Source organism: Rhinopithecus bieti, unplaced genomic scaffold (genome assembly GCF_001698545.2).
Source record: "Rhinopithecus bieti isolate Rb0 unplaced genomic scaffold, ASM169854v2 scaffold_24306, whole genome shotgun sequence".
NCBI classification, from domain to species: Eukaryota; Metazoa; Chordata; class Mammalia; order Primates; family Cercopithecidae; genus Rhinopithecus; species Rhinopithecus bieti.
Window position 1 is genome coordinate 770,439 of NW_016811898.1, and position 12,497 is coordinate 782,935.

The following is a 12,497-nucleotide window of genomic DNA, read 5'->3' on the forward strand; positions in this document are numbered from 1 at the left end:
TTTTTTAAGACGGAGTCTCGCTCTGTCACCCAGACTGGAGTGCAGTGGCCAGATCTCAGCTCACTGCAAGCTCCGCCTCCCGGGTTCACGCCATTCTCCTGCCTCAGCCTCCCGAGTAGCTGGGACTACAGGCGCCGCCACCTCGCCCGGCTAGTTTTTTGTCTTTTAGTAGAGACGGGGTTTCACCGTGTTAGCCAGGATGGTCTCGATCTCCTGACCTCGTGATCCGCCCGTCTCGGCCTCCCAAAGTGCTGGGATTACAGGCTTGAGCCACCGCGCCCGGCTGTGTGAGGCATTTTTACATTCACTCATTCATCCATCCAGCACCTTTACTGAGTACTCCCCTGGAGCCAGCCATTGTGTTCAATGCTTAGCTTACCCCTACAATAATCCAATAAAAGGAATAGTTGTCATCCACTCTATTGTGTAGATTTAGAAACTGAGTCTCAAAAGGTAAAGTGACGTTACATGGCAAAGTTTGTCACCAGTTGATATCTGTACCTGGCATCCCCTAGGAATTTCAATAATTATCCCAAATTTTTTGGATCCCAGTCAGCCGAAGTAGGAGATGAAACCAGTTGTCCTTTCTACCATAGGGGTCTTCTTAATTTCCAAGTTATATTCCACACATATTTTTCAGTTCATCATTTTTCCTCATCAATCCTCTGAAGATCAAATAGCAGCAAGAATTATTATCCCTATTTATTATTAAACTAAGGCTCAAATAGTATTAGTGACTGGCCAAAAGTATCCCATTTAACTTAAAATGGAACTAACACTTGCACCCGTATGTCCCACTGCTAATAGCATATGCCTGTAAGACACTGCCCTGGTCCAGCTCTGTATAACAGATTTTCCCTTCAGAGAACAAAACCACAGAGCTAATGCCCAAGACAGATCTTCAGAATTATCTGTGGCAAAGTTAGTGTGTTTGTTTTGATATTCTTTGTTGTTGTTGTTTTCAGATAGGGTCTTGCTCTGTCATCCAGGCTGGAGTTCAGTGGCACAATCACAGCTCACTGCAGCCTTGAACTCTTGGGCTCCAGTGATCCCCTCAACTCAGCCTCCAAAGTCGCTGGGACTACAGGTTCATGTGCCACCATGCCTGGCTAATTTTTTTTTTTTACAGACGGAGTCTTTCTTTGTTGCCTAGGCTGGTCTCAAACTCCTCGCCTCAAGCGATTCTCCTGCCTTGGCCTCCCAAAGTGCTAGGATTATAGGTGTCAGCCACCATGCCTGGCCTGTTTTCATATTCCTGATCATAGCCAGAGTCTTAATCAAAATTAAGCCCTTAATCCATCCAGGTATTAATCAGGAACATTTCCTTGTGTTTTCTGATATTTTTGATTTTCAAGTGTTTCTTTTCTTGCATACTAGGGGGAATGTGGGAGCTGTGTCAATACTCCCAGCTGCCCAAGGTGGAGTAAACCAAAGGTAATTAAGAATGCAATGATAACGTTTGGAGAGCCATAGGTCTGTTTCATTGTGTGTGTGTGTGTGTGTGTGTGTGTGTGTGCATGCGCGCGCGTGTGTGTGCGTGCACTTATGTTGCATAAATGTAATTTATGTCATTCTTTCAACAACAAAACCAGTGGAGTAAGATAGATATTCTCAGCCCAGGCCACCTGTCAACCCACGTTCTAGGAACTGTCTAGAAAAGTCATCGGATGGTAGACCTAGAAGGACTTAGAAAATAATTATGATTATGAAAATAGCTGCATTTTGTTGGCTGCTGTCCATGTCCCAGGCTGTGTACTGGGCCTTTATATACTCATTACTCTGTCCCTCTTTATAATACTCAAAGGAAGCTATTATTATCTACACTTTACTTATGAGAAAAATGGGTCTCAGAGAGGGTAAGCAATCAGCCCAAGGCCACACAGCTAGTAAGGAGCAAAGATAGGATGAAAGCCCAGAGAGCAATGGAGAGTAATGGTTAAGTCAATGAAATTTGGAGTCCACAGGTATGGGGTCAAATTCCATAATCTTTGACAAATCCTATGACCTGTCAGGTTTGCCTCTGTAAAATGGAGCTAATAATGGACTCTGTGCAGCTATTAGGAAAAGTAAATTTTAAAAATGTGGGTATACTTAAGTGCCTGGCACATAGTAAGTGCTCATTAAATGCTGTTTTGTATTACTTATTCCAAAGTCAAGCTCTTCCTAGTCTACTAGTAAAACCTATAACAAAAATATCTCTACAAAACAAAATCTAACTCATACCCTCCCTGCCTACAATTTGGGAGCCTTGCCCCACACCCACCCCTTCCATGACAGGAAGCTACCTCCTTCCCACTCCCTCCCCAGGCAACCATGCCACTTGCAGAGCACTCTACGGGTCTGAAAGTTCTTCCCCTTGAGACTGGGGAGAAATCTTCCCACGGACCCTAGATCTACTCCCTCCCCCATCCGCATGTTTCTGCCATTGGCCTGTTGACTCCCATAGGAAAAATACTGCCTTAGAAAAAAAGTTGGCTCACATTGGAAGTCCCATTTTTCATTTGAGCAGTACCTAGGATCCTCCACGAGGGCACAGACTAGAGCCCCAGAGCCCCAGTCCCTGTGGTGGTAAGTGAAGGGATGGTCCACTCTCTTCCCTTAGGGTGAGAAGCAGAAGTGTCTCTACAATCTGCCCTTCAAGAGGAACCTGGAAGGCTGCCGGGAGCGGTGCAGCCTGGTGATACAGATCCCCAGGTGCTGCAAGGGCTACTTCGGGCGAGACTGTCAGGGTGAGGGTGCCTCTTCCCGCCTCGCGACTCTAAAAGTGGTAATAGGCTCCTGCTCATTGTCCAGTCTTTGAACGTACCAAAATTATAGGGAGATGGGGGAAACACTGCCAGTGATGATTCCCAGGCCCCAAAACTCTGAAGAGTTGTGTGTCATTCCTTCTACTTTGTTTGGCATACTTTTTTTTATCAAGTTGAGATCCTACTGTGCATATATTGTAATTGTGTGTCGGCTTTTTTCCTTGATATTAGAGCGCAGACATTTCTGATGGTGCTAAAGACACTATATCTCATTTTTGATGCTGTACAACATGATATCCATGATATTGATAAGCATGTTTAAATGCATTTGATATGATTCTCCCTTGGCAGGTGATGTACTGACACAGTACGTATGGGCCATAATTTCCCGAGCCCACCCCTGTCCCTTGTAGAGGATGTATAGCATTGGCTCCCTCTGTTACCTCATCAGGAAAGGGCTCCTTGCCAAAGCATATCTGGGCCCATTCTGGAACCCCCGTGTTAACTTCTAGCCAACAATACATCAACAGCTGCAGCATCACAAATGCCTCAAAAGCACTTATCTGCCACATGTTGTTCTAAGTAGGCACATTTGTTGAGTTTTATTGAATGCTTTTTCCCCATACATATCAAAACATTTAATCTGGGCAACAACCCCTAGGGAGTAGGTTCTGTTGTTGTCTTCCCCTCCCCACTGACTTTTTTTGAGAGGGGGTCTCACTCTGTTACCGAAGCTGGAGTATAGTGGCAGGACCACAGCTCACTACAGTCTCAACCTTCTGGGCTCAAGCGATCCTCCCACCTCAGCCTCTCAAGTAGCTGGGACTACAGGCAGACTGTAGTCCCATGCTACCAGACTCAGCTAATTTTTTTGTATTTTTTGTAGAGCCGGGGTTTCACCATGTTGCCCAGGCTGGTCTTGAACTCCTGAGCTCAAGCAATCCATCCACCTCGGCCTCCCAAAGTGCTGGGATTACAGGCGTGAGCCGCCGTGCCTGGCCTGTTGTCCCCATTTTGTAAATGAGAAAACAGAGGCACAGAGAGGATAAGTAAACCCAAGGTCCTGCTGGTCTGTCTCTGGCAGCCATGATTTTTACTAGCATGCATACTCCATGCATCATAATGTCATTGAGAATACTCTGGGTTGAGAACCCCCGTGACCACCCAGCTCCACCCTCCATCACTAAAGTGTGGACCATTCATGAAAATCAGTATCATTCTAATATTCGTTCAGGGCTTTATCTTTTCAAACTGTTCTCAGTTATAATGCCTCATTTGATCTTCACAATAGCAATGTGGTATAGGTCAAGCAGACACTATATCATTATTATTATTATCATCATTTAGAGCTAAGAAAACAAAAGCTCAGAGCAAGTTCATTACTCAGCCCGGATATCCTCAAATCCAATGCACAAGCCCCCAAATACAGTGCACGGTTCAGAGTATCACCCTGCCAAGACGGAATCATATCAGATACCATAAAGTTCATGTCCCATAGGCCAGTGACTTGCCCTAAATATCCACTGACACTGAGGGCCATGTTCCCTCTGGGCTAACAGAGGTCAGATGCCGCAGCACATTTACAAAGGCGCTGAGCTGCTCTGGCTTTGGGAGACTGTTGAGTCACCGCTGTTTCATCTCTTCCAGCCTGCCCTGGAGGACCAGATGCCCCGTGTAATAACCGGGGTGTCTGCCTTGATCAGTACTCAGCCACCGGAGAGTGTAAATGCAACACCGGCTTCAACGGGACGGCTTGTGAGATGTGCTGGCCGGGGAGATTCGGGCCTGATTGTCTGCGTATGTGGCACCACTTCCCTGTGCTAGAGCTTGTTTTTTAACTGTGTGCTCCCTGTCCTTGTCCACGCCATCTGCCTGACCTGGAGGCATCCTTCTTGTCCTTTCTCCCAGCCACACCCCTCCCATCTGCCTGCCCTAGGTGCTTATTTCCTCCTTGGATGTATTCCCAGTTTCCACTGAAAAAGCTTTGCCTCTAGAAGTGAAACTTGTCCCCAGCAGCCACCAAGGCACGATGTGGCTGAATAATGTTCATTCAATCATTCAACCAACGTGGATTTACTGAGTCCTTACTAATATTGAATGCCGACATTGATTAAGTGCCTACTATGTGCCAGCCACATATGTTTTACAATTCAATCCACTTAACCGCCCTTTGAGATAGGTACTGTTATTATCTGTAATTAGCAGATAAAGAAACCAAGGTACAAAGCGCTTAATAGATTTGTTCAAGAGCCAGCAATTTTTTTTTCTTTCTTTTTTTGAGACAGTTTTGCTCTTGTTGCCCAGGCTGGAGTGCAATGGTGTGATCTCAGCTCACTACAACCTCTGCCTCCCAGGTTCAAGCGATTCTCTTGCCTCAGCTTCCTGAGTAGCTGGGATTACAGGCATGTGCCACCACACCTGGCTAATTTTGTATTTTTGGTAGAGATGGAGTTTCTCCATGTTGGTCAGGCTAGTCTCAGACTCCCGACCTCAGGTGATCCACCCGCCTCAGCCTCCCAGCAGTGCTGGGATTATAGGTATGAGCCACCGCACCTGGCCGAATATTTCTAATGTCTAGGGATTTGTGGTTTGGGGGCTGACAGGGACAAAATTCCAGCTCTCAAAAGGCTTACAGAAACAAAGTTTTCTAAAACATCGTTATGAAGGATAAAAGCAAAGAAGCAGGTAGAAAGGTGAAGGATGAAAGGAGACATTGTTTTAGAAGACACCTCACGTAGGGAATATTTGAGTAGAGACCTAACAGACACAAGGGGGCCAGGTATGAGATATGAAGAGCAGGCCAATCAAACTTTCAGCAGTGCAGGAAAGACTCCATGACTCCACTGGCCAGTATGGTAGCCACTAGCCACATGTGGCTATCAAGCACGCAAAACGTGTGGCTGAGGAACCAAATGTTTAATTAAATTTAAATGGCTACGTGTAACTAGTGGACAGTGCAGACCAGAGGAACAGCTTTCCTCAAGGCGAGATGAGCAAGTGCAAAGGCCCTGGGGCAGGAGCCAGCTTGGTGTGCACGGAACAGCAAGAAGACCAGGGTGGCTGAGTGGAGTGGGCACAGAGGAGGAAGAGAGGAAGAGAATGCAATCTGAAGGTCACCAGGGGCCAGATCTTCTTGGCCAATGAAAAATCTTTAGCTCTGTGTGTGACAGGAGGCCAGCGAAGTGTTGGGAACAGAGGGGTGTTGTGAAGAGATTAGAAGGGATGGCTCTGGGGAGGGTATCTATAGGAGAACAGGCACAGAAGCAGGGCCCCTTGGAGAAAATGATGCAACAATCTCGGCCAGCACTAATGGTGACTTGTGCTAGCACGGTAGTGCTGGAGGTGGTGAGAAGTGGTGGAATCGAGATATATCATTTAATGTTACTTTTTTGCCGGGGACAAAATCTCACTCTATCATCCAGGCTGAAATACAGTGGTGGGATTATGGCTCACTGCAGCCTCAACCTCCTGGGCTCAAGCAGTCCTCCCACCTCAGCCTTCTGAGTAGTTAGGACTACAAGCATGTGCCACCATACCCAACTAATTTTTTATTTTTTAAATTTTTTGTAGAGATTGTGTCTCCCTATATTCCCCAGGCTGGTCTGAAACTCCTGACCTCAAGCAGTCCTCCTGCTTCAGCCTCCCGAAGCACTGGGATTACAGGCATGATCCACTGCACGTGGCCAGAATTTTACTTTTTTTTTTTTTTTTTTTTTTTTAAAGACAGAGTCTCACTCTGTTACCCAGGCTGGTGTACAGTGGTGTGATCACAGCTTACTGTAACCTCAACATCTTGGGTTCAAGCCTCCCAAGTAGCTGGGACTAAAGGCATGTACCACGACACCGGGCTAATTTTTGTTTGTTGTTGCTTTTTTGTAGATACGGGGTTGCACCACGTTGCCCAGGCTGGTCTTGAACTTCTGGCCTGAAGCAATCCTCCCACCTCAGCCTCCCAAAGTGCTGGGATTACAGACAGGCATGAGCCACCACACCCAGCCAGAATTTTACTTTTAAATAGATTTCTCCATCAGGAAGATGGAGATGAGATGATCTCCCTAAATGTTCATTGCATATCACCTGGCACTCACTACTGTGATTTTAACATTCATCTCATTTATAATTCCATGTTCAACAGCTGGGCCCTCTGAGACTGTAAGCAGCATGAGAACAGGGACCTTCTCTACTATGTTTTTCCCTGTAACCTTATCGCTTAGCAGTGCCTGGCCTGTGACAGTCCTTGAATAAGTTATTTTTTAGATGTTTCAATGAATGAATGAATGACTATGATGTAAGCATGATTCCTCCCACAACTAAAAATGCACAGCCAGCCAGCGGTCATGGAGCTGGTGGATTGGGTCTTAACCCCTGATGACTGATCATATCCTAATTTGTTTACAGCCTGTGGCTGCTCGGACCACGGACAGTGCGATGATGGCATCACGGGCTCCGGACAGTGCCTCTGTGAAACGGGGTGGACAGGCCCCTCGTGTGACACTCAGGCAGGTCTGTCATGGGAGTGGTCAGCTGCTGGCAGCCCAGGGCTGCAGTGGACACTGCCAAGAGCATACAAGTGAGGTTGGGAGTCTGAGTGACATCTGAAAAAAGTGACAAAGCAGGTCCACGTGGTAAAAGATGATTCGCATCTGTAGCCCTGGACCTCAGGAGGATGGAGACTTGCTGTAAAACTAGATGAAAAGATTGAACTCAAACCTATGAAACCAGCACGGCATCCTATATGATTATAGGACTCACCTCAAGCACAGAATCCCAGGTTCAGGCAAGGAATGTGCCTCGTCCTGGTGGGTTTGGGGCCCAGATGGGTACTGACACAGAGGCACAGTGGTTTCATGGAAATCACTTTGAAGGCCCAAGACCAGGGTCTGACCCCTGGTTCTGCTACTTACTAGATGAATGGCCTTAGATAACCGCACTCGCTGAGCCTTGACTTGCTTATCCTTCAAAAGAACTCCATGCTACACATTCTGCAGGGAAAGGATTGCTGGGACGGTCAGCAAGCATGGTTTTGAAGTTCCCAGTGTATGCAGATGCTCAAAACAAGCAGCTGCCATTATCACGCTCACCATTATAATCATTGTCATAGCTCGATCCGTACTAAGTGGTCAGTATTCTGAAGTCTCCTTTATACCGGAAGCCCTGTGTTCTGGTAGATCTGAAATGGGCTCGTTGAGTTATCCATGTGAATGACTGTCATTTAATCCTCCCTTGGGGTCAGAGGGCATGGCGAGGCCCTTTCTGTGGGCTTTAGCAGCCGGAAGTTTCGTGGGTTGCAGCAGTATGGCTAACTTGAGTTCCTCCTGCTCCCTGTTCCTCCTGCCTTCTCCCCTAAGCACCACATGGCCTCCTGCTGCCTACATGCACTGCAGCCCTATCCAATACCAAAGCTCCAGACTTCTCCCTAGCTCAGTGGTACCCTCAGAAGGCCGTGGAATTTCTCCTCCAATTTAACCATCTCCATCTGGAACCCTCTAATCTTAGGACCAGAGAGCTAATCTGCCAAGTTCATTCCTTGGCAGATACATTTTGTGGTATAAAGTTTTAGTTGATAGCTCCTAAAGAACATTTTTTCTCATATAAATCTCAGTGACATTGCAGAGATCATGTCTTACTATAAAAGAGTAATTCTAGAATCCCAGAATCTCCACGACTAGAAAAGGCCTTAGCAAACCACCCCATTTTCCTGCTGTACAGGGGCACTTATGAACACAGTGGTCGTCTAGAATGAGTCTTGGGAAGTCTCCTTAGGTGGGTGTTAACTCTTCACACCATGGGTGCAGAATGAAAGTGGCCCCTTTCTTTGCAGTTTTGCCTGCAGTGTGTACGCCTCCTTGTTCTCCTCATGCCACCTGTAAGGAGAACAACACGTGTGAGTGTAACCTGGATTATGAAGGTGATGGAATCACATGCACAGGTAAGCCACCTTTGTGCACAGGTGAAATAGCAGCATGGTGTGGGAGAGGAGCAGGACTGGCTCACAGTGCCTGGGCTTCATCCTAGCACTCCTTCCTGTCTGGGCCACTTCAGCAGCACCTACCCTCTCCATGACTCAGTTTCTTTAATGGATGTGCTCATGCTTGATCTGCTCACCCTCTAGGTCAGAGTTTCAAAATTGTTTTGCAAACTGGAATGCACTTTAGTTTTTTTTTTTTTTTTTTTTTTTTGAGATGGACTTTCACTCCTGTCGCCCAGGCTGGAGTGCAGTGGTGCAATCTTGGCTCACTGCAACCTCTGCCTCCCAGGTTCAAGTGATTCTCTTGCCTCAGCCCCCCAAGCAGCTGAGATTACAGGCATGCGCCACCATGCCCGGCTAACTTTAGAGTGTTTTTCTAACTCTACAAGTAATCCAGCCTTCAAAAAAATCAGAAAATACACAACACTTTTTTTTAAGTTAAACCTAAACATACTCTCACCACTAGGTGAGAATCACTGTGAACATTGCAGTATCCATCTGTAGTAGTTAGGATATAGGTTCAGCCATACAGAGACCTAAATGAACGGTGGCATAAATAAGGTAGATGTTTCCTATTGTCTCATATAACAGGTTGGAGGTATCCAGGGCTAACACAGTTTCACTCTGAAAGGTCATTTGGGGGCCTGAACTCATTTTATCTTGTGGCTCTGCCATCATTCACTCACCTCACCTGAGGTGGCCAATACCATAAGCCCAGCCTGGACAGCAAGACGGAAGGAGAGGAAGGAGGCAAACCTCCTTCCCTTTAAGAATGCAAACTAGGAATTGTTAAAATCACATCTGCTCCCATCCCATTGGCTGGAATCTCATCATAGGTCATGCCTAGCTACAAGGGAACCTGGGTAATGTAGTCTTTTATTGGGCAACCATGAGCCCACCTGAGAATCTATTATTATAGAAAAAAAGAGACTAGGCCGGGCTCAGTGGTTCATGCCTGTAATCCTAGCACTTTGGGAGGCCGAGGTGGGCAGATCACTTGAGGTCAGGAGTTTGAAACCAGCCTGGCCAACATGGCGAAACCCCGTGTCTACTAAAAATACAAAAATTAGCTGGGCATGGTGGCAGGCACCTGTAATCCCTGCTACTTGGGAGGCTGAGGCAGGAGAATCACTTGAACCCAGGAGGTAGAGGTTGCAGTGAGCTGAGATCAGGCCACTCTACTGTAGCCTGGGCAACAGAACAAGACTGTCTCAAAAAAAGAAGCAGCAGCAGAAGAAAACAGAAACTAGGTATTGAGGGAAAATTAGCAGTCTCAGTCACATGTACTTTCTAATATTTTTTGTGGATAAATATTCACATAGAGATATATACTTTCTTTACAAAAATTAGATCTTGCTATACCTGTTCTTTATTCAGCTACAAGGCATTCCAGAAGTGAGTCAGCATTCAACAAGGGCAACAAAGACCTAGATTCTCTTTTCCCACCCTCCCATCCTTAGAATGAGGCTTCTTGTCCTTGTATTTATTCTTCCAGGGTCTCAAGTGGCTGTATAAGTACAGATGGCTTTTCAGCTACTCCTGAGGCTGGAGCTAATCTATTATTGGGTCGATATTTGGGGGATCATGGAAACAAAAGTTCTAAGAGGTAGCACAGTGAGGAAAGCATGGACTTTGGAGCCAAACCAACTTGGGTTTAAATCTTCAGCCGGGCCACATTCTAGCTGTTTTACCTTTGTCAGATCAGTTAAGCTGAGTCTCAGTTTGTTCATCTATAGAATGGGGATAACAATGTCTATCTCATAGGGTGCTCAATATTGCACTAACTCTACACCACACACACACACACACACACACACACACACTGTCCTAACATGAAAAATCCAAATTTATTCTGAAAACTAATACCAAAGTCAAGCCTGGAGGTATATGACAAAGGGGGCAGAAGTGGACAGATGTCCTCAGGCTTCATCTACGAGGGTGTCACAAAAATATTCATGTTGCAGAGGCCAGCATAGAGGCCACAGGGCATGGGGAGAGAAGGCACGAACACGTAGGGGCCCATTTACCCACCCAGCACCACTAGTGCTGTGGTGACCCATGCCCTGACCTGAAGCCCTGGTTCCACAGTAGGTGGTAAGTTGAGCCCTCTCTCCTCTGCTCTTGCAGTCGTGGATTTCTGCAAACAGGACAACGGGGGCTGTGCAAAGGTGGCCAGATGCTCCCAGAAGGGCACGAAGGTCTCCTGCAGCTGCCAAAAGGGATACAAAGGGGACGGGCTCAGCTGCACAGAGATAGACCCCTGTGCAGACGGCCTTAATGGAGGGTGTCACGAGCACGCCACCTGTAAGATGACAGGCCCGGTGAGTCGCTCTTTCCCAGGGAAATTTGGGAGCAGCCCCTTGGGCTTCGCTCCTCCTTGCCTTTCCACCTCCTGTTGTACTCTGCTTATCTCCTGGAGTCTTCCTAAACATTTTTTCTAGCACAGTCTGTTTGTTGTTAAAAGTCATTGGGCTAAATGCAAGGTGGTCCCCTAGGTAGAAAAAGGGCGTCCATGGAAAAGCTGGTGAAATTCTTAAGTGTATTGCTTAGTTAATAGTAATGTATCAACATTAATTTCTTAGCTCTGATGAATGTACTATAGTTATGTTGGACGTCAGGGGAAACCAGGTGGAGAGTCTAGGAGAGTTCTCTCTTAGCCACCCTTCTATCCATCTAAAACTATTCTAAATAAAAGGCTTATTAAAAACAAACAGCTGGTAAGATGTGGCAGGACAAGTGCAGAAAAGATGATGCAAGATAATGTCCGTTGCTGGTTACAAATGTGGTTCTAGAGTCAGACTGCCTTTGCGTCTTACCTCCTGGACTGACAAGCTGTGTGACCTGGAGGTGGCTAATTACTCTCTGGGCCCCAGTTTTCTCATTTGTAAAGTGGGCCTCATAATAATGCAGACATCATAGAGTTGTTGTGGGGATTAAAGGAGATCATTCATTGATTCAACCAGTGGTCATTATGCATCTGCTATATGCTCTTGCAGGTCCCAGGGTTATAACAAAAAGACAGAGTCCCTGCTTTCCCGGAGCTCGTGCACAAGTAGAGAGTGGGGGCAATGCACGGTACAGAAACAAATGCACGGAATTTTTTCAGAGAACACGAGAAGCCCTGTGAAGAACATAAATCAGGCCAATGTGATAGAAGAGAATGGAAAAGCTACTTATGTGGGGTGGTCAGGGAGGCTATCTCTGAGGAAACCACATTTGAACTGAGATGTAAAGGATGAGGTTTCATCATAAGCCTGGATAAAAGCAGGACGTAGCAGTTATTCCCACTGGACAGGAGAGGCATGTTCTCTTGGTCCATCTGAACACCTCCTAGGCTGGACATTGGTCCCATGGGCACTTGGGCATCCTGGGGTCTTAGAGAAGGAACTTTTTCATCTCTTCCCACTCTCCCTCCACAGGGCAAGCACAAGTGTGAGTGTAAAAGTCACTATGTGGGAGATGGGCTGAACTGTGAGCCGGAGCAGCTGCCCATTGACCGCTGCTTACAGGACAACGGGCAGTGCCATGCGGATGCCAAATGTGTCGACCTCCATTTCCAGGGTCAGTGTGACCAAACCACCCTTCTCTTCAGGTGTGGGGAAGGGACCCTCAAGGGAAAGAAGAAAAACAAAACAGGCCAAGCATGGTGGCTCAAGCCTGTAATTCCAACACTTTGGGAGGCCGAGGCAGATGGATCACTTGAGGTCAGGAGTTCAAGACCAGCCCGGCCAACATGATGAAACCCCATCTCTACTAAAAACACAAAAAATTAACTGGGTGTG

General features: G+C 46.7%; 1 protein-coding gene across 1 annotated transcript in view; it reads left to right on the forward strand.

Moving 5' to 3' along the window:
- The window catches only part of STAB2 (stabilin 2), a 175,342-nt gene that overhangs the window by 146,466 nt on the left and 16,379 nt on the right, over positions 1–12,497 (forward strand). The window contains 7 exon segments of the mRNA XM_017895335.1: positions 1,378–1,434; positions 2,603–2,729; positions 4,395–4,544; positions 7,146–7,250; positions 8,569–8,676; positions 10,843–11,036; positions 12,135–12,276. Coding sequence (XP_017750824.1) covers positions 1,378–1,434; positions 2,603–2,729; positions 4,395–4,544; positions 7,146–7,250; positions 8,569–8,676; positions 10,843–11,036; positions 12,135–12,276 — 883 coding nt within the window.